Genomic DNA, 23,133 nt, shown 5'->3' with positions numbered 1-23,133 from the left:
ACAACATAGAAATAACACTTCATGTGTTGGTGCAGAGGATAAGGGATTATATTTTGCCTACTGTGTTGAATCAAGAGCATAATAATAATAATAATAAACATAACCCTCCAGTTGATTAAAAAAACTAAACCAATAGCGCAGAAATGTTTTGTGATATAAAACAAAAACAATTGATAACATTTGATTTAAGTCTGAAAGTCTGATGCAGCCGAGCACCTTATTTTATTATAAAACACAAGTTTTGGTGGGGGAAAAAATTGCTAATTCACTAGAATAAACCGTAGCTGTGAAAATAGCATGATGCGTCTGTCAGACTCATGCGCCTGTACGCACGGCACTGAACGCCCTCTCCGGTGATGTGTTAAAGCGGATTGGCCGCTAAAGATACCGGCGCCTGTGTTCGCTCTGTGATTGGCTGCGGCTCTCTTGGCCATTACGTTATGCTTACTCCACACACACAGGCAGCTGGAGAGAGGGAAGACGTAATGGTTTGATTCCCTGTGCATTTGCAATGGTCGTCGTTCTGACATTACTCGGCAAATTCCTCAAACGGGAGGTGCAATGAAGGTACGTGATCCATCTGTAGTTCGTTTACGATCCGGATTCCTTTACGATGTAAATGTCTTACGCACGATGCTGCACCGAGGGGCAGGGAATACCTCCATCCAAATGTCAAGTAGATGTGTTTGCGTGCATTTAAACATAATTACATCAACAGGCTTGTGTTAAAATGCAGCATTCACGGTTCGAGTTGAACTTGACACCCTGATAGCTTCTCGCCGCTGCCCTTCCAGGTCTTTCAGTTTGATTTTTATTTTCCCGGCGAGCTTGCAAGCCTGGAAATGCTGTTCTTGCCTCTCCGGTCGTCCTAAACAGTAGGCTATAGGTACAGTCTATGGCCTTTTAATGAGCCTACTGTGACCCCCAATGTGATAGTTAAGTGACCAAAGCCGCTGGAGCGACGTCCGTTCATCGCCAGGCTTTTAATCCGGTCTAATGAGATAGAGACTGCGGTCAGCGAGAGTGAGTGAGTGAGTGAGTGCGGGGATGTTCGGGAGACGTCTCGGTGTGTGCAGAAAGAGAGATTTACCTCTCAGGTCCGAGCTGTGTCAGGAGTCTCCTTCCTCTGTGCGTGTGCGTGTGTGTGTGTGTGTGTGTGTGTGTGTGTGTGTGTGTGTGTGTGTGTGTGTGTGTGAACTGTAGCAGAGACAGGCTGCAGCACAGGGAAGGAAAGGTGATGCTGCTGCCTGGCAGCTCGAGCTCAGGACGGATAATCATGAAGAAGATGATGGCGATGATGTCATTGGTGCTCTGGTGGCGGCAGGTTTGTGGTGACAGTCACGGTGAGAGGTGAGGTTGAGGCAGGACTGATAGATTCTTATTGCAGTTACACTGCTGTTCGGATGCTACTTATTTAAAGCTGACTGCATGCATTAGTGATGTGGCTGACACCATTTTGCAGAGAAAAACCTCTGTTATTGATAGAGTTGCAAAGTAACTAAGTAGCCTACATTTACTTCCACACTGTTTTGAAGTGCACATAGTATTTATACTGTGAGACATATCACTCTGCTACATTTCATAGTGAAATCTGGTATAGTGATTTGTGTGCCAGGTCAGAGGGCTTCCCCAAGCAGCAGCTGCTGCATGCTAAATAGCCAGCTACTCAGCTCTGGTTGATTAGTTATTTTATTTATATACATGTCCCAACATTTCTGGACTTAAAGGAGGACAAAGTTTAAATGCAGGCCTGTGAAAGTGATGTTGGTCTTTTATTTTGTCCAGATAAAAATCCCCTTTTCAAATACACCATATGTGTTGGAGTAATGCTACTCCTCTATGTTGGTTTTAATTCAGCATTGGGAATTTCAGGGTGAAAAAAATCTTTCATAAACACATTAAAGGTTCGCATATCACAAAATTAATAGAAAAAAATCTCATCTGGCTGGCTTATCAAAAACATTTGCGGAACTCCCTCCACAACACTGCATACACATTTATATGCAGAATATGAAGCCTTTGTAATGGTTACAATGTTTTGTAGGTTTAGGCCGCGCTGACATAGGACACGATTTTTTGCTGCTCAAACAACAAAAAGTAGCTTCGATCACACACAATGTAACAATCATGTAACATTTAACACATTCTTTATAGTGAATTATTCACTTTTGAATACTGAAGAAGATGTTCTGCAAATACCTCAATACTCAATAAAAAAATTGTATGCAGTAGGTCAAGCACTTCAATACTGTTTGTTACATTATTGTGGAAGACAAAAGTATAGAGGTGCTTAACTCCTGGTGGACAGCGTGGCATCACTCTTTGTATCCCCAGGAAAACAAAATGGACGTGATGTTTTATTGACTAATCTGGTTTAAATTGAAAAGCAGCTTTTCTGCCCCTGTGGAACGGACGGTGTTAGCTAAATTGTGTCAGCATACATCTCAAAACTGGAAAGACTGCTGTACAATATGTGTTCAATGCCATTTTAATCAGGGATAGTGCTATGACTTGGTCTATTCAAAATGCTCTTACAGTTTAATTTTCAATCCATTGTGGATGCAATGAGAGAGAAAGAGGAAATGAAATGCGAGAGACAGACAGTGGATGAAATGATAGAGAGTTACACTGAAAACCGTGTGTGTGTGTGTGTGTGTGTGTGTGTGTGTGTGTGTGTGTGTGTGTGTGTGTGTGTGTGTGTGTGTGTGTGTGTGTGTGTGTGTGTGTGTGTGCTCAATTTTTAGGTGTTAAATTGTTATTTGTATTAACCAACAAACATTGTGTCTCAATTTCCAGAAAATTCTATCACGATATACTGTGTATCGCTATATCATGATCTTGACATATACTCCCTGATTGAGATTGTGTCCCAATCACCCACCTGTTGGTTAGACTTATGCTTAATGGAGGAGTGCTGAACTTTCATTAAGCTGGGGGACAAGAGAGAGACAGATTAAAAATAAAAATGATAAAAACCAAAACAGCAGAGGCAGAGATATCCTGACTTTTGTCCTTAGTATGAGGAAACACTGGATCCTACATTTCCCACAATGCAACTAAATAGCATTTTCATTAGAACCCCTCTGCCTCCTAAATGCCTATCGTCTATCAAACCTCACACCTCCAGTTTATATTGCAGGCTTTCTGTTAAAAATGTTAAGTCTCAAGGCCAAGCTGAAATGACATCATCAGCCAAAATGACCCCAATGACATCATCAGAGTTTTTTGATAGACCTAAGTAATCTCCTCCAGAGCTACACAAGACTTTATACTGTTTTTACAGGCTGCGTACAGGCTCCCTTGTTTTTTTTAAATATGTGCCTCTGTCAACTTTTTTGCTGTTTCACCCGCTCAGTCTTTATGTTTGTTTATGTGCTGGGCTGAATTATTTGCTGACCCTATTTGATGTTGAGGATCCAGCAGCAGTGTGAGAAATATCTCAATTATTTGGTCCAGATGTGACACTCAAAGGTGTCCGAAGGTGATTGGAACAACAAAAATATAAAAAATGTTTCCAGAGGTATATCCTAAGTGATTGAGCTGCAGAGAAAATCTAAATGATACAAGTAAAAACAAAACTGTGTACCACATGTGATGTTTGCTCTTGTCACTTGTTTTGTTCGGGACTCCCTGCCTGCAGAGCTTACAGTGTGCTAATTGAAGTGACAGAGGGAACTCGTGCTGCTGGCTCAAAGCCAAATAGGACTGATTTCGTGGTCAGACTGCAGTGGCTCCTCATCTTGGAGAATGCCGTAAACATTCATTTTAGTGGCTTCACTCCCATATGAGGGGAGGCTGTATCTAACCTGGGAGACTTTTTAGCAGCTGAACATGAGGTCAAGTTTACGCCACAGGCAAATAATTCAAGTTGTTATGCATCACGGTTGTATTGTGCACATAAAGCTGGAAGAGTATATCATGATGAAGTGAGCTGCTTGTGTTAGATTGAACTGATGCATAATAACACCAAATATTTACAAAATGTACAAAAGTGCTGACAAATTACAAGAAAAGAATTGACAATGGTTTTGGTATTTGATTAAACCCCTTTAAGTCATATTTAAAGCAATAATTCCAAACATTCACTACTTCCTGCTTCTGTGGATTTCATCTTCTCTGTTATTATCTCACTGTAAATTAAATATTATTTCAGGTTTTGGACTGTTGGTCAGACAAAACAAGCTATTTAAAGATGTCACCTTGGGCTGTGGGTAATGGTGATGAACAATCCAACAAATCATTCTAAATGTCCAGTTTAATGATATATTTAACCTTTACATGTCCATCCTGACTGTCCCACTGCAGCAGGGGCTTCCTCCTTCTTACCCTGACTCCACATATATTGCCTCGTTCCTAAGATTGCATAACGAATCCCTAAGCAGATGGGTGAGGTCAGATCACAGGGTGTTTGTGACAAGTCGGAGCGGAGTGCTACTTTAAGAAGAGATGTGGCAGGACCCTGTGAATTCCATTGTTTTCCGCATAGAGCCGGGAACCACAGAGAGCTTACATTATGCTCATGTCAGCTATTGATTCTGCAGGCTGGGGAACAACAGAAGACATATTCTCTCCTCGCTGTCCTCCCCCTCCCTCCTCCTCTCATCAGTATGCTCCAAGGAGCCGTGGCTCCCATCACGCCATCTTTGCTCCTTGTGCCTGGCCTGTCTTGTGGTCAGCGAACACACCCGACGCACTTTAACTTTGCAGGCTGAGTACACTAACTTAAAGCTAGTTTGCACGTTTCCTCAGGCTACACAGAGGAGACATAACATCCACCTCTTCCCATTTGACCCTCACAAGATATTTGGTGTGTGGCTTAGACTCCAAAAAACATCCTCTGCCTCAATGTGGACTATTTGTTTATACAATTGTATAAAATGACACAGTGACTGAGAAATTTAACTCGAAGATAGATTGTCATTAATAGGAGCTTTTAGAGTCTACTTCTGTCTAATTATCTCTAACCTCAAATACTCTCACAGAGCACTCTGAATAATGTGCTGCCCAGTACTTTCCCCCTCCTCTCTCTCTTTCTCATTCATTTTCTCTCTTAAACCCATACCATTGGGGGCTCTCTCCTTAAGCTGTTTTTGGTATTGAGCAAAGGACTGTACGTATATATGCTTCAAATCAGTATCATGATAAGAATATTTGTACAACAGTTGGTCATGTACAGACGAGTAACCAGTTGAAGGAAATACTTGGAATAAAATGCTTGCAAGGACTCACCGAATGGTTTGATCAGATATGTGATGCTGTGGCCTTTATAGTCACCGGATCTCAAACAAATCGAACACCTCTAGGAGATTTTGGACCAACGTGTTAGACCCTCCATCGCTCCATCATCAAAACATCAAATGAGGGATTTTCTTTTGGAAGACTGGCGTTTATCCCTCCAAAGTTTCCCAATATGGCAGACTGAACTTTGGGGAAATGTGTAGAAAATGATGCACAAGACATAATTATTCATAAAGAAGATATTCACATGTATGTCACTGATGATGATGATGATGACACAGAGAGACTAAACGTCTGTGTTAGATGTCTCTGAAAGTTTTAAATGTGTGTACTTGTGTGTGTACTCTGTAGGCAGGAGCATCGTCCATGTGGGCGTCATGCTGTGGTCTGCTAAACGAGGTGATGGGCACGGGCACGGTGCGGGCGCAGCAGCCGGGGTTCGGAGCAGGGGCGGGGCCCTTCCGCTTTGCCCCCAGCGCTGGGTACTCCACCTACCCCCCCACCAGCTCAGGGAGTGCCGGACAGCTGTGCAAGGCCTGCGGACTGGCCTTCTCTGTCTTCAGACGCAAGGTAAGCAAGAGCTGTGAAAGTGAAGACATGCCAGTAGTGGTTTTGATGAGTTTGGTAGTAGATGTACTGTACTGTACATTTTCCAAAGAAAACTATCTTTTGACTGCTTGGTTTCACTTCATGTCAGCGCTGTATAAAAATTAACTTGCAGACCGGAAACCTGCTTGAGTAATCCTTCACAGTCAACGTTTAGTCAGCTTTCTTTTTTTTCCCTCAGAATTATGTAATCATTGCGTGCAGTTGTGACCAGGGACTGTTCCTCATGGTGCATTCAAGGAAACACTGAATTTCATAATTACTGAGTCTATTGCTGAACAGAGATCTTGTTAATGTAAAAAACCTTAGAAATAACATTAATGTGGTTCACACTAAAAGTATTCTTTCAATCATCATTTACATCATTTTGTTTCTCTTTCAGGATTAAATCACTGACAAAATATTCATAAAGGGTAGTATGGCTAAACATACATGCTATTTCACAGCAATGCCCTGTTAACAGAAACAAAATAACAGGAACAGACATAGCAGAATAACAGCCAGTAAACGAGATGCAGGTTCAATTATGGCCATGACAGGCAGGTAGAGGATGATTATGTTTGTATAATGTGAAAAGACAGGTTGTTCACTGTGATGAAAAACTTATTTTAGGAAGTTTAAAGACTCTGCAAGCTGATTTTCATTTTTGCTGTGGTGAAATGAATGCAAACTAACATCTGTATTAAAGGCAGTGGTGGAAAGTAGCAAATACATTTACATAAGTATTGTTCTACTTACTGTATGTACAATTTTGAGGCACTTTTACTTTACTTGAGTATTTCCAGTTTATGCTACTTTAAAGTTACTATATGTAACTTTTTAATGTTTCCGAAACTGTGTAATTTTTCATCTAATGATCATACTGTAAATGACCTGTAACAGCAAACGACAGTGAAACAGTGAAAAGAACGCTATTTTTTAATAGTTTTTATTAATGCCTTTGCCCGGGTCAGATTTTTCCCGCAAAGTCACAAAATGATTTACGGCAGGTAGACCGGCTCCACAGTAACACATTCTGACGAGTCACAGATTTCGGTGTAACACCGAAAAAGCCTATGCAGCCAGGTAAAAGGTAGCAGGAGATTTCTTTATATAGGCCTAATTGTATTTTTTATTTTATTTTAGAAGTTATCTGTTGTAGTTATGGCTGATATTGGGGCAGGGCCATCACAGAAAAAAATTAAACAAAGAACTAAAAGCTAAAAGGGAGAGTGACAGACGACGGGCGAGTCAACTTCAGTCATGCTTTCAACAGATGGAAACAATTACGGGATTGTAAATGATTCAAAACCCACCCCGAATTGGCCCTGAGGTATGTAATATGTCTATTTCATTCCTAAAATAAAAACGTTTTTTATTTATTTTCAGTCCGTGTTTGTGTTGGCCTACTATTTCTCTTTTCCCTTGTCCCCCTGTCTAAGTTATCTAAGTTATTATTACGTTGGTTGCTACAACAAACTCTTAATGCTGGGTTAGTGACACAGTGACAGTGATACCCGGTTTATCTGACGATACATCCAAAGTAGGCTAAGTTACCGTATGCAACACTTGAAATACAACAATGCATCTGTAACTTATTCTCTTATTGTAGCCTAAATGAATGATTTTCTGTCTGAGCAAAACATTCATCGCAAATATATGACCTCCCCGTAGCCCTAACTCGGTAATACAGTGGGCAATACAGCACCGTAAAGAAAAGACCTTTACGACAGCAGGTGTGGTAAAAACACTACCACACCTGTCTAAAACGGCTGCTAGAATCAACATAAACTGAAAGTCACAAATAGCCACTTTAAACATCCACTCCAATACATGTATCTGTCAACTATAGTCACTACCTTTTAGATTAAGGGGATAGTTTGGATTTTTTGAAGTGGGGTTATATGAGGTACTTATCCATAGTCAGTGTATTACCTACAGTAAATTGCAGTCAGCAGGCCCCCAATTTGGAGAAGCAGGCAGTGTACCGACATGGTAGCTAAGCAATGTACTGCTGTGGATGGGGGCAACAGCTAAAAAGATTTTAGACACCTAAAAAAACAATATCTGTGTGTATGCTTTATACCACTTTACCTTTCTGTCAGACAGCCCTTTCCAATGGGGAACAAAAGCCGTTATCTATTCTTTCTTCAAAGCCACCAGAGTCCTTTTAGAAAAACTGTATCTTTACCTCTCAGAGCGCAGGAGTTGCTGGTCTACCGCTGCCTCGATCTGTTAGTTTGTGTTCTTGTGTGACTTTGGTGAATCAAACCTAATCCTTTAAAACACCAAACTTAACTCAAAAATGAAATATTTTTTAGGTTTTGGACTGTTAGTTAGACAAACCAAGCTATTTAAAGATGTCCCCTTGGGCTGTGGGTAATGGTGATGATCAATCCAACAAACCATTCTTATGTCCAGTTTAATGATATATTTAACCTTTACAAGTCCGTCCTGACTGTCTCACTGCAAACAGGGGCAACAAAAATGCAAAATCACTGGCATGTTCCTTTAAGAACATAAGCACCATTCATATTCATTTTGGCATTTGCAGGGTCTCTGCACTGCTGAACTTGTCAGAGTTTAATGGCAGAGCGTCTGTCTGGCATTCAGACGCACAGAGACACTGATGAAAACGCTGCATTTCCCAGCTTCCTCTCTGCTAGCTGCTTCAGATAGCTCTATCGTCATCCACACACCAGTTGCCTTTCTGACGGCAGGTCAGCTCACTGGAAAGACACAGTTATGTGTCAGCGTGATATTTTCATAGTATGGAAATTACATGCTGGGGCCTAACAACACATGATTGAAGAAAAATATCTGTTGTAGTGCAAATGTGCTTCTGGTGGAGCAGAGCACATTTGTGCCCAAGTGATAAGAAAATGTTTACAGCCATGGCTGACCTGCTTTCCTGCCCATTTGAAGTGTCAGTCTACTCAGCTGCTCTGTATCAGTAGACAGTAAAATGTCAAACATCACCAGCTACAGATTATTTCTCTTTTCTTTACTCTTTTTCTGTAAAATAACTCACAGGATATGAGCCACGGTTTCAGATGTTGCTGGTTTGTAAGGTTTCTCTTTGTCAAGGGAATACACTCAAAGACAGCTAACTTTAAGAAATACAAAAATGATATGGCTGTATGGGAATATGGTTAAAATCATATATATGAATCTGATTATTTTTTTGATATTGATTAATATGATAGCTGATTATTATGTTCACAATCAATCTGTCAATTACGTTTTCATGAATTGATTCATCTACAAAAAATTATGGGAAATAATAAAAAAAAATGGCCATCATCATTTCCCAAAGTAACATTACTTGTTTTATGAAAATAGCAAAAAGCAGTAACAGGAAAATGTTTAATTATTATTATTATTATTATTATTATTATTATTATTAACATTTATTATTGTGAAATTATAACAAAATAAGATCATGTAGTAAAACCATGTTGCTAATGGATTATTCTGGTGCAAATGAAGACAGTGTTAATCATTAGTACAAACAGCAGCTTCAGTGACTTTGGTTCCATCATTTGGCCCATTTTTCAGAGCTCAAATCAGATCATTTTCAGTAAATGGGTAATGTATTCATGAAAAGTGGCATGGAGGATAAATAGTTTAATATGCTAACAGAAGTCAGACATCAGGGCCTATTTAGAAATGATGACAAATTGAGTTTCTTAAAGAAAAAGTATAGCTGATCACATCACGTCTGTCTTTGACTCTCTTCTCCCTCCAACAGCACATCTGCTGTGATTGTAAGAAGAGTTTCTGCGCCCTGTGCTCGGTGCTGCAGGAGGACCTGCGCTGCTGCATGACCTGCCACCTGCTGCGTGGCACGGCCTTCCAGAGGCCCCGGCTCATGCAGCTCCGAGTGAAAGACCTGCGGCAGTACCTGCTGCTGCGCAACATCCCCACCGACACATGCAGGGAGAAAGAGGACCTGGTTGACTTGGTGATCTGTCATCAGGGGACGAGGGAAACCCCGAGACCAGTGGCGGAGGAGGACGAGGAGGAAGGGGACGAGGAAGAAGAAGAGGAGGAGGTGGAGGAAGATGGAGAGGACACGCATGAGGAGGAAGAGGATGAGGAGGAAGATGAAGGGGGAGATGACACAGACAGTCTGCACTCCCTCCCCCACTCGCTTGCCGCCTCGCCCCCCCCTGCCACGCGCTCTGCCTCCGAACAGTCGGTCCTCTCCGCCTCTCAGGGAGACGTGCTCAGCCCAAGTGACAGCTCAGGGACCACCAGCCAGGTAAGACACACACGCTGCTGTTCAGTGTGTGTCTGCATGCAGAGCTAACACTGTGTACTGTGCAGCCACACACAAACATACGCTCAATCATTCTATAATTTACAGTACATACGCCATATTTCTTTCACATCTGTCCTCATTCTATCCAAGATCATTCATTTCTAAGGTGAAATCAGCTTATTTACAAGTGTCAGTGTGACTTTTTTCAGTCAGGAGAAGACTTCTTCCTTTCAACTCCCTGACAAACAAAATAATGCCCTCTTGTGTATTTCTTTAGATGTTATTTCATTCATTGTATACTTCCCTTTGTTCAGTTTCTGCGTTTTAATGGCCAGTGGTGCTTTGCTCTGAATGAAGTGTTTCTCCCTTAAACTCTACTAGGCTACATTTCAGTGGATTTTTTTTCCCCTCCATTGATATTATGAAAGCTCAGATTTGCAATGTGCACATGACAGCTGGAAACAGCTTGTGCATGTGCATGCGTGCATGTGTGCAGAGCCCTCAGACCAGCCAGCGATGCAGCTTAAGCCCTTTGCCTTTTTTAGGTCTGTTACATAGGCTGAGTCTGTTATGTAACAGGCGCACAGGTTGAGAACTCCCCACAGCATCACAGCTGCAACCAAACAACAGAACACTACAGTCCATCCCTCCTCTCATCCCCCCATAGATCATATCTGCTTCCTTCTCTTAGTTTGTGGCACATATAGGCTTTCAGATTCGTATGGGTTATTTGTTTTTTACAACCAAAGGTGAATTTGTGGGTATACTCTGCAAAAAAAGGCAGTTCACTAACAAGCTAAATATTTGTATCAAACGACTTAATAGTATTTATTGAAACATACAAGTCAGAATTAGGGCAGCAATCTGCTTTACGTGTAGTCTGGTTTACCGAATGTAGAGTGCTGGAATAAAGCCTGACTGCCGCGTGATGTCGCTCCCATGCAGCTATCACCGCTATCTATTTAGCAATGGCACTATCACTGCATCCGGGGCTTTGCTCCGCCCAGGACAGTTGTGATTGTTTTAAAGAAATACAAACAAACCAGAGTGTTTTTTCCCCTATCCCAGAATTGATAAGCGGTGTAGCCAGACCATACTCCAGAGCTGACACAGCATCTGGCTATGCAAGACAACCTTTTGTCCAACTAGATTTTAAATCTGAAATCTGATCCTATTATATATCCTACTTACCTGACTTGGATACACAGTTTCTGCAGGGAAGACTACTTTGAACCAATACAACAAAACAAAGATATGCAATGTTAATAACAACACAGTTTATTGACCAAACCAATTCCTTCCAGGATCAGTTACCTTGAAACAGGTTTAATATTCTAATGTAAATGGTGCTTGACAAGATTACTGGATAAGGAAAAATACAATATCAACATTCTGAAATAATAGCTTTATTGAATTGACTTGAAAAGGAAAACAAAGCAAACTTGAAAGGAAATAAATCCGCCCATGATTGTCTATCCCCATGTATATTTTGATGCAGATGAAACATTTCTCAACAGTAAAATAACACATTTAGCAGTTTGTGCAGCCTTGACAGAAGTAGGCTCTGCAGCTCTTGGAGGGCTTTCTAGTACTTCTACATGTTTGAAATGGTCGAATGAGATCTAACATCAAGTCAAAGAAACTTTGTGCTCCGGTGAGGTTTGGCACTTTGCTTGTGTCGGGGCTGCTGCTCTTGTCTCTGAGGAGTCTAGCCTGAGCAAAAGCATGATGTCTGGGTGAGGGGCAGGCATCTGGCACCACGACGGATACATTATTAAAACATCTTCATTCGACGAAGATGATTGGTCTGCTGGAATGTGCCGAGACAGATAGAGGTTTTGAATTTTTTACGGTACAGAAACAGACTGCACTCCAGTATGATATCGCACAGTAACAGCTTATTTCGACCCTTCACATGCTCTTTTTTGTCAAGCAGATAAAAGAATACAGAGAATATCTTCTCCTCAATGCACATAAATGGCTGAGATAATATGGAGCTATACACTCATACCAAACAGTGTCTGCTAGTACAGAGAGTAGCTCCATCTACTCCCCTTTCATCCAGCAAATTCCCGACCTCCACCTTCAAAGAGAATAATTAACCGCTGAGTTAGGAGCAGCTGAGTCAGTGTTATAACATCTCTATTCTTTGATTACATATCGAAACAGTTTTAAACAGCAATTTAAAGAAGTGGATCACAGAGAGCTGTGAAGTCGTTTTTTTATCATGGTAGTCATACAGTATGGAGCTAGAAGAAACTATAAATTGTAATCGGGCACAGTATATATTTTGATAGTGTTAAGCAATGTGATGTTATCATCTTAATGAGACAAACAAATATGGGTCAATTTAGTATTTTTCTTGTCAGTTTAGCTGCCTCAAATCTGCAATGAGGAGATTCTTATGAAAAGTCATATTTTGCATGCATTTTGCTCAAACAGCACGTTTGAAGTGGACTGATTTGATATTTGGTGATTAAATAGTAAAAGCAATGTGTTTTATTAGGCCGACCAGTGAGATTAATGCTGTAATCAGAATTTAAACTTAACTTAAATGAACTTCAGCGTGTTGATTTCTACTTAAACAGGAGCAGGAGGATACTCCAACAGCTTCTCTCTTGAACCTGGAGCCCACTGAACATTTCGTGGAGGTACAACACTTGTTTTGCACATTTTCAGTACTAAATAGTGTTAATAGTAGAAGTACAAAGATTATTGTAGTGTTGGCAAGGCAGGGACTTGCAGGCCGTGTTGTTGACTGCAGCTCTGTATAACCGTGTGGATTGTAGGTCAGTCCAGCGACGCAGAGGAGGATCAGAGCCTCGCTGTCTGATCTGGACAATGAAGAGGCGATAGAAAACCTCTCCGTCCGCCAGCTGAAAGAGATTCTCGCCAGGAACTTTGTCAATTACTACGGCTGCTGCGAGAAGTGGGAGCTGCTGGAGCGAGTGCATCGACTCTACAGAGAAAATGAGCAGAACAGGAAATCCAGTAAGAATTTTACTATTATACTATATTTTTTGCATCTAAATGTCACATTTTGACCTTTAATGTTCTGTATGATTAAAAAAAATAAAATACCCTTTTTTCCTCCTTTTTCTTTTAGTGGAAAATGTGAGCATAACTGCAGGTAATTATTGTTGTTTGATTAGCATACTATGACATTGCCATTTAATGTGAACACTAAGATTAACATATTAAATCTACATGCAAGTTCAGTTAGCTCCCTCCTGTGATGTGATTTCAGTGTTGAAAAACGACATTGCGTCAACATTGTTTTACGGAAAAGGGTAATCAATGTTTCTTGAACTAATATAATTTCTTTATTACTGCCCATTCTTACCTATAAAGTGGTTGCATATCCTCCACCTCTCTGCAACAGTGGAGTTGGAGGTAAGATGTTTTTATAAAAAGCCACTTCACAGCACCTTTTCCATCTCCTCCATGAACACATACTGTGCACATCACACTGATAACAGTGAAGGCATGCTGCAGCATTTCTACCCACTTGATCCTTTATATCATCCTGCATATCATCACATTATGGTCACTTGAGTCCTTATCTCCTGCCTGATTCAGTGTCTCCACATTATGTCACTGTTGTTTCTTTTCCAGCGTGCATCATCTCATTTTATTCTGAAGGACAGCCTCTCATCCTGCCATTAATGCACTCTCTAGGAGCTTTTACCTCTTGATGAGCCATCATATTACTTCAGTAGCAGCATGTCTCCATCAGGTGTAATTACATTGTCAAGCTTCCTAGAGGCTCTATTGTTGACATAAAGGGCTTGAGGATCATATTAGCCCACTCAATAGTCAGACGTGTGGGGACAGCAGACAGGCTGCAGCTCGATTGTCCTTTTCCCGTCACACAAGATGTAAGCAGCAGGAGCCAGATTTAGGCCTGGGAGCTATTAGCCAGCAAGACATTTAGACATTTAGTCAGACATTTAACTCCTATAAACCAGTGCACTGCCATCATTTGCTGTTGTAAAAAGTAACAGGTCAGTTATTGTGAATATTTAACATAGTTGCAAATTTCCAATCCACCTTGTTTTAGAAATTCTTTTTTCGTCCTCTAACTACGCCAATCTATCAAAGTAAAGTCAAGTATGTTACGTATTTTTTTTCGTACGTAGTTTCCATCAGTTTATCACCACCCTTCATCCAAACATAATTTCTACCATCTAGTAGTTTGTCCAATTAATATTTCCACTGTACAATAACTTAAAATTGTTTTGTTTTTTATTTATTCTCAAGTATTAATTACTTTTGTTAGACTACCACATTTCCACAACAGGCCTTACTGAAATTAGCTTGAGCTTGGTTTCAGTTGTCAGAGGGGATCAGATCAGCCAGTTTTTAATGTAACTACTACGTTACCACCAACTGATCACCAGTTGAAATTCTCTACCGTTTTAGATGATTTCAAAGTGACACCTCAAGCACAAAGCAAAAGCAGTTTTGTATAAAACCTGTGTAGAAATTGTGACTGTGATGCTAAATAACAGCTACAAACCTACTGGAGCATTGTGTAGAAGAGAGGATCTACTGCTAATGACCAAACAGTGGTCAAAGATGTGGTTATGTTGTTTATTCTCAGACTGCAGCAGCCTAAGTTAGGTGCCACTGAACTGTACAGCATCTGTACTACATCACTGAACTTCTTATGTTTAACAACCCTGCAATGAACCATTGTAACCGAAAAATAATTTGTTTTCCATCCACAGATGGTGTCAAAGCTCAGCTGGCGGCTGATGACAACTTGTGTCGTATATGCATGGACGCCATCATCGACTGCGTGCTGCTGGAATGTGGTCACATGGTAACCTGCACCAAATGTGGAAAGAGGATGAGCGAGTGCCCCATCTGCAGGCAGTACGTAGTGCGGGCCGTGCACGTCTTCAAGTCTTAAAACTGTGTGTGTGTGTGTGCGTCAGAGCGGCCCTCAGGCGTGCATGCAGCCCAAGCCCTGAATTTATCACTGAGGATGAACTGCTGTGCATGACGTCTCGCAGGGCCTAATGCTGCAGCAGGCACAAGCAACTTCCCGGTCTTTGAAACCAGACTGTTGCCTCTGGCCTACCACCGTTTGTTGTCCCCTCTCCCTTACTAACTCATGTTCCAGTCCCATTTCTCCTCCCTGGTGGACCGTCATCAGCTGCACCGGGCCACTCACTCTTTGTCTGTTTGGTCAGTTAAACACACAGCAGAAACCCATGCCATCACTTTCTACTCTCTATTCTCCGTTTAGATTTTACTCGCAGGACAGGACAGGAGAGGAGAGGAGAGGAGGTGGTCCCATGGATACTTAAAGTGGCTCGGGTTGTTCTGTGTGGTCAAGAGAAGCAGAAAAATATAAGATCGCAGGGTTAGAGTCAATATGGTTTACACAGTCATGCCCCATGACGCTGTGTTATCTCCCTCAGTGTTCTTTTAGGATGTGCAATATCAGAAAAAAAGAGATTTACATGTGTTTTATTAAGCGTCTATTTGTTAATCCGAACACCACATGCACCGGGTCAGCTCGTCTCACACACAGGAGGGTGCAAGGTGCCAAACGCCATGCCTTTTGATCGATATTTGTTTAGGATTTCACGGTGTATGCATCTCATAACCAGCAAGCTTGGTGTGATAGTTTACTCTTTCTTTTCTCAAATGAACTTTAGGAAATAAAGTGTGTACAAGTAAACATTTTTAACACTTGCTGTGTGAAGGATGTGATTGTTTCCTCATGTAGAATTAAGTGCACAGATGTGATTTCTGCCGAAGATACGAACAGGGAAAACCGCTGCTTGATCACACCACGTGCTGCACTACATTCCTGCTATTGAGCGTGAAGGTTCATTCGTCACCTTTGAAACAGCAGCTGACAACAAAAAGAAAATTGAACTCAAGGCCCAATTTCTAGCTTTTTCCTGGGTTTTCAAATTTTACGGTTTCATCAGCAGGAGTTTGCTCAGTTATCATGGAGATGGGTCAGCTTCCGTGACTTAAGGTGGTCGTATATCCTTCTCCTGAGGAAGAGAGGAGAAGGAGATAGGAAAAGGCTAATTAGTGGACCTTAAGTGAAGCTTTTTTGTACTATTTTTTTATCAAAGACTCATCTCTCTTTAATTTTAAATAACTGCCACCAAGCAATACCATTTAGTTTCCAAGTCTACCAAGTGTCTTTTGCTTTGATTGTGTTGTCTGTTAATGTGTCGAATCTTAGGTAGGTAACAGGTGCTACTTCCTCTTTTCTGAGTGTAACATCAACATACCTGTCTTTGTTACCTATTGTCAAGGTGTCCTTCCAAATATCCATCACAAAGTGAGAGGTAGAGGAAGCCTGGTTTACTTTAACCTGTTATGCAATGAAACTTTGTTTTCTTGTCACGAGATCCAGTTAACTCAGATGTCACTAAAATATCTGTGTACAGTATGCCTGTGGTACGTTTAAAAAAAAAAAAGAAGCTGAATTATTGCTGTTAAGTGAATCGCATATATACAGTAGCTTATATTGTTGTTTACTGATAAGTCATTAAATGTATATTTTTCCATTTACTTGGGAGACGACATGATTTAAAATAATGATAAGCCGTTTACCGTTTTTCAGAATGTATCTCTGCTGGTTTTGGTCAGACGAGTTCCTCAGTCCTGATCGTGTCACTCTTTCACCATTATTAAAGTTGCGTCAGTCATGGTCTCGCTTTCTAGCACTTTTTGTTGTTGTCCCATTCAGATCAAATACCGACACTGACACCATGCACTGTAACTCTCTAAGTCCGTTTGTTGATGCTGCTGTTTCTCAAAGATGTCATTCATGGGCAGCTACAGTATTATCAGAGTAGGAGGTTATCATGAGCACTCATAATCCTGGATCTTTATATATTGGAATGTTGAACCTTTTTATTTTGGTAAACAAGAGAAAATGATTTATTAGATTCAATAAAATGCAGTAATACAAACCAGAAAGTAAAACCCTGCTCTTCATTTCGTAATGGGCTTGATTTTGTTCACTTACAGCTAACTTAGTGGTTGGGATACAGTTCATATTCACTTGTAAATAATACAAATCTGATAACAGCAATATTCCATTATTAACATATAATCGTGTCTTATTTAATCAAAATGCTGAAATAAATCCAATAAACCAAATGCACACACAGCTCAGTATTTAAAATGAATTTAATATCTCAAAGGTTGATTTAACTTTTCCTAGAGGCTTTACATGTACATTATGTACAGATTGAACATTTACAGTTATGTACTAAAATATGTAATGGAGACATGGTGGTTTAATTAAAAAAAATACAAATAATGTAAACCCATCCACTAAACTGTATTAAGTGTTATTCAAAAGTTGCACAGACTCTTTAAAAAAGTTTAGTGTTCAAGAAAAATGCAAACCTATCAAATCGTTAAACTGTCTGACATTTTTTAGACAAGTTCCAATAGCAAAATTACCATTTTTTATAACTTGAAATATGATGATGAATAAATGTGAATAGAGCAATACTTATTAAAATGCTAATGACTGATGCAATAGGTTGCAAAGTACTTTATCTTCAGACGATTAACTCAAATAAAATGTACTTTAACATATTTCTTTTAAGAAAACAACCAGTGTTAATGAATGTCTATTTCAGTGGAATCTCTAAGAAAAAAGAACAAAATCCATTTTCACTTTTACATTTGCACTAATCGTCCAGGAAAGCAGCAGTTTGTAGCTTCTTCAAATAAACGACATACATACATACATGGCCTTGGCGTATGATCCTTACTCTATTAAAAACACTGTGTCTTATACTACTGAGTTTCTGTGGTCAGAAGCTGATGTCTGGGGATTGACATGGATTTATAGAAATGATTTACTGATACTGGCTTTATATCTTTTAAATTAAAGATATATTTATCTCTTCCTTTGGAAAGAGAATACTATGCTGCTCACTGCAAATGTAATATAATTATATAATATATTATTCCTGGACTTTTTTTTTTTTTTAATCATAGGGATCATGACAGGAGTGAACGGCTGGTTATATTGTTTCACAGTTACTAAATCTATTGACTGTGGTGTAAACATGTCTTTGCTGCATGCAGAGCTAAAACGCTTCCTTTAACAAAGAACCAATAAAACTAAAGAGTGGTGCTGACTGGCAGAGACGTCTGTATGCAGCTATGTCTTAATATAACCCAGTTATCTAGAAGCGGTTCTCTAGAATTAGCAGAACATTTTAGTGTTGAAAAAATATGCTTTGTACACTGTATAGTGTATGTGCGAATACATTCATGTATTCTGTTTTACTGTATCAGTGCAAATGGTATCATTATACGGGAAAGAAAAAATGTCCAGTACCTTTGTCCAATCAGAATAGGGCACTGACACATCTAATAAAATATAAAAAAACACCCACACAAACACAAGCTACCATCCTACAGTTGGGCAACAAATCATTAGACCTTTGCCTCTCAACAATAAAGAGCTTAACAGTAATACCGATTGATTATCAATTCCAATGGTAATGATACTGTACAGTGGTGCAATCAATACTGCACATAAATGTATGAAACACTTTCTGATACAAAAATATTACTCTAATGCAATAAACTTTGCATTGGAACAAAAACGTATCTATAAACACTAAAAGATAGTCATGATACAATACATAAACAATCAATATAAAGAAATAAATAACTTTTAAACGGGTGCAAACAACAACAGAACATTTTTGCAATATTGCCTTCACAGGACAAGATTTCCATTTTTACATTCTGGCTTAGCAGCACAGCTACCCTTTACATCAGTTTTACAGAGACAGACACATCTGTCCTGGTGTCTGTTTAGTAGTCCGCAGATTTTAATGAAACACAGCGACGCGGTCATCTGCTGCCTCCATGTGGAAAGTAGTTTTACCACTTGTAAATGTCACACAGTCTTCCATGTTCCTAACTGATCTTTTGCAGCAGTTTCTCTTCTATCAGTTCAAACTGCACGCTGACGGACATTTCTGCAATGAACTGGTCACATCCTTCCTTGGTCACCTGTTTGCAGTATCGCAGGTCGATATGACATATGCTTCCACAGCGCTTGAAATAGGTCAGCGACTGGTCTGTGACCCTGTTACAGACTGCAGGGAGAAATGGGGTCAGGAGAATAAAGAACAAATGATGCGTAACAGGTCACCTGTACTGACATGAGCTATGACACACATGGATTAATCAACCCTTTAGGATACTCTGGGACATGAAAGCCAAAGCCCTCATTATGGTGAGCAGTGTTTTAGGATAAATGTGGAGACAGAAATGCATTTGCCTTTCAGCTGTTTCTATAATAGCCCTTTGATTCACATTTAATGGTATTCCAGAGAGACAACAAGTACGAGATCTGATTCTTTTGAGCATCTGTGCACTTTGCAATAAATGGCATGAAATTCTATAAACATTGATTTCACAATTTGTATAAAATGTCATGCCTCTGAACAAGAAGTAGCACCACAAACTACAACCTCTCTAAAAACAGTTTCAACAAAAATTGAAGATTAAAACCGTCACAAAGGTCAGATTTGTTGGGATTGTTGTATTGGAGTGCAATACTGAGGTGTGCCAAAAAATAACTGGACCACTTAGACCCAAATAAAAATGTAGGTGTTTAGATTTATTTCTTACAGTACCTTTCAGACAAACTTTGGTTTCAGTAGGAGCTTTAAAATAATTTTCTTTTTTTTACCATTTGACAATGACATGACACAAAGGTGACTCAATGTTCACTGTGCTCCGTTGCACATCTGTCACAAGTTCAGGTCTCTTCAGGTTGATTTTCGACCTGTGATGGCTGAAAAACCAGTCACTGTCTGGAAGGTAAGAAATCACTCTGAAAACTAAGCATGTACTTTGGAGAATGCTCTACGGTAGCGTATTATGTTATTTCCTTTAACTAAAGACAAATACTTTATTTACATCTATGGAATTGATGTATAAATTCATTGGAAGTATAAATCCACTGTGGTTAGACATGACAATTCAAAACATCTAATAAGGTTCAGCATTTAGCCATAAGGGGGAGCAAGTCTAATGCAGGCAGACTTACAGCCAACAAAGACAGGCTCCTACCTGACAGGTTGATGTCAGTGAGCGAGTCTCTGGTGGTCGTCCCTGCAGCAGTCAGGATGTTGACAGACTGGTCAGTGACGTGGTTGCAGTAGCTGAGGTCCAGCTTGGACAGCGAGGGCATGTAACGTATGATGAGGCGCAGAGACGTGTCCGTGATGTCCAAGCCTGCCAGGCGCAGGTCCTCCACATTCCGCAGTTTACTTCTGTTGTCCAACTGACCTACAAAGTTTGTTTTTTTTAAAGAGGGAAGGAGATAAATAGTAAATATTTCTGACCATATGAATTAGCCTAACAAGTATTAGCGGTGTATCCAAAGCCTGATACAGCTTCTTCCTTTGTGCCACTGACCTCCGCCAAACAAAGCACATCAATGAGCATTTTTTAGTGGTGCCTTTTGTATTCAATTCAATGTTCAATTTGTTCAATAAAAGAATGTTGGAAATTATTTCCTTTCTTTTGTTTTAAATTCAACAAGTAATTTGTTTTATTTTAGCAGAATACTGAAAGCAGCAGAAATGCAGAACGGAGTACACTTTTATATCGCATATTTTCCTCCGTGCAGCCCTATATTAATCCACGGCTGAAAATAGTCCCAAACAAATGCACTATTTACTCCTGTTTGAGTATTTTTTGCCAATTACTACATTGCACAGCTGTTTTTACAAAATTATTTGTCCTTTTTTTTTTTTTTTTTAATTAAACAATATTTGTGACCCATTTCAAATATGTAAAGTTATGCGTACGATATGCACTCCTCTCATTAATTTCCTATTACTCCATGGATTTGCTCACTCATTCAGCCACTAAAGCCTCAGACTGTTTAGACAGTATGTAAATGGAAGTTTGGTACCTGGCCTGTTATCTGTAGGAGGCGACAGCAGGTCCCTCATCTGGGCATCTTTCAGTCCCTCAACCCACTGAACATCCAGAGTTCGCAGAAGAGGACAGCTGGAGGTGCAAAGAGCAGAGACTGCCACCCAGGAGCATCCTGACAACAGCAGGACACGCAGACCTGCAGGGACAGCAAGGACATACAGAACCTCATGTTAGACGCTTTATACATTAAAAGGGATATTTCACCGCTGGAAAGATGAATATATCTTTAAATTGGGTCACTTATGTAGTAGAAATGTTCATAGACTCTGGGCAAAAATGCCTCCGATGACGCTAAATGACGTCAGAGGCTTTTTTCCAGACACACAATACAGAGAAGTCTCGTCTCGGGGGGACATGAGGGAGGGACGTACGGTCATTCGAAAATACTACCGGGTTTCTACTGATACAAAGCTTAATGCTAATCGGTGAAGTATCCCTTTAAGCTACAACACACTGATCTTCTGTGAATGTTATCAAATTTGTTTCATGTGGCCACAAGCAGCTTCATGGCAAGCTAAATATACTGCAGTCTCACATTTCATTTGTTGAGGAAATGTGCCCTATTTTCAATTTTTCTGTCTCCAGAGTTTTAGTTAATCTGAGGTCACAAAATAAACCAACACAGACTCAGTGAGGAGTATTCTTATATAATTAGCTGAGTGAAACCATCTAACAACCAACAATTTTTTTTATCAATACCTGAAATACAAATTTTACTGCCCATGGTATAAAGGTGTTGTAGTCTTCATCGAGGCGAATATTTGTAATATATGCTGTAATAGAAATCCTGAAAAAAAAACACGGGTGCCTGATTGTGCATAACTCTGTATGTAAGAGTGAGAATTGTGAACTGAATCCTGTATGCAACACGGAGCCAGTGAAGGGACATTAGAACGGGGGTAATGTGAGACGTCTAGCGGCAGCATTCTAGATTGACTGAAGACGATCAAAAGCAGACATACTAAGTGAGGACAACAATGCGTTGCAGTAATCAATGTGAGATGAGATAAATGCATGTATAAGCATCTCAAGTTCAGCAGTTGAAATTAAAGATCTCAGTTTTGTAATATTTGTTTGTGTCAAGGTGGGTGACTGTATCCCCATATCTCAACAATCAACAGGTCAAGTAAAACATTTTAGAATTTTTTTTATGGAATTTTCCTTTAATAAAACCCTTAGTTGATTCCATTTAATTTGTCATAACAGTTCATCCTTTTCAACCAAACTTATATAATTGTGTAGTGAGATTAACTACATGGCAAAATGCCATCAGACCCTACACATCTATAATGCATCACTGGTTGTTGTCACCCATCTGCTTTGCGTGATATTTAACACACTCCAAACACACAACATGAGCACTCTCATCTCCCTCCAAAAATGTACCTCATCTCATTTATTCACTCCCTCATCTTCAACCGCTTATCCGGGGTTGGGTCTAAGGGGCAGCAGCTGCTCCAGCAGGGGACCCCAAACTTCCCTTTCTCGAAGTCACATTAACCAGCTCTGACTGGGGGATCCAGCTGGACGTGCCTGGAACACCTCCCAGGGGGCATCCTCACCAGATACCCGAACCCCCTCAGCTGGCTCCTTTCGATGCAAAGGAGTAGCGGCTCTACTCCGAGTTCCTCACGGATGACTGAGCTTCTCACCCTATCTCTAAAATAAAAGCCAGCCACCCTTCTGAGAATTTTGGCCACTTGTACCACTTGTAGAATCTAGTTCTTTCGGTCATGACCATAGCTGAGGGTAGGAACGAAAATTGACCGGCAGATCAAGAGCTTATCTCATTTATTGCCTTTTCATAAAAACACAAACACAGTGCAGTGTTTTTACTGGTTCAATGTATTTACCTGGTAGTCTGTTGATGAGCCAGCTGAGTTGTTTCTTGGATATGTTGGTCCAGCTGAGGTCCAAAGCAACCGGCTGTCTCCGGATGATACCACTTAGCATGAGAGGTGTGATGGACTTACAGCGGTTCAGATTGATCTGTTTCCAAAGCCTCTTGTCGCAGCACCTGGTGAGACACCATAGACTGTTAATATTAATGGACAAAGCATCCGGTTCGGCAAAGT

The 23,133-nt window shown here is 40.2% G+C and overlaps 2 protein-coding genes across 5 annotated transcripts in view; one reads left to right on the top strand and one right to left on the bottom strand.

Moving 5' to 3' along the window:
• The first annotated feature begins 466 nt into the window (after positions 1–466).
• rnf34b (ring finger protein 34b) lies at positions 467–17,032 on the top strand. The gene is made up of 7 exons (XM_078270645.1): positions 467–567; positions 5,590–5,808; positions 9,575–10,087; positions 12,676–12,738; positions 12,877–13,078; positions 13,194–13,217; positions 14,818–17,032. The coding sequence occupies exons 1-7, from the start codon at positions 562–564 to the stop codon at positions 15,000–15,002; spliced, it is 1,212 nt and encodes a 403-aa protein (XP_078126771.1). The 5' UTR covers positions 467–561; the 3' UTR covers positions 15,003–17,032.
• Positions 17,033–17,239: 207 nt separating this feature from the next.
• kdm2bb (lysine (K)-specific demethylase 2Bb) overlaps positions 17,240–23,133 on the bottom strand; it is a 26,216-nt gene continuing 20,322 nt past the window's right edge. For 3 of the 4 annotated variants that reach the window (XM_078270640.1, XM_078270642.1, XM_078270643.1), the window contains exons 18-21: positions 22,912–23,075; positions 21,033–21,194; positions 20,183–20,401; positions 17,240–19,200 (exon numbers count right to left, since the gene is read on the bottom strand). In XM_078270640.1, coding sequence (XP_078126766.1) covers positions 19,019–19,200; positions 20,183–20,401; positions 21,033–21,194; positions 22,912–23,075 — 727 coding nt within the window. In that variant the 3' untranslated portion in view covers positions 17,240–19,018. Of the gene's footprint in view, positions 19,201–20,159; positions 20,402–21,032; positions 21,195–22,911; positions 23,076–23,133 lie in introns of all 4 variants that reach the window. The other variant, XM_078270644.1, reaches the window with a different exon arrangement.

Source organism: Sander vitreus, chromosome 16 (genome assembly GCF_031162955.1).
Source record: "Sander vitreus isolate 19-12246 chromosome 16, sanVit1, whole genome shotgun sequence".
In the NCBI taxonomy this organism is placed as follows: domain Eukaryota; kingdom Metazoa; phylum Chordata; class Actinopteri; order Perciformes; family Percidae; genus Sander; species Sander vitreus.
Note: the sequence above shows the minus strand (reverse complement) of the source record. Positions and strands in the feature narration are given on the sequence as shown.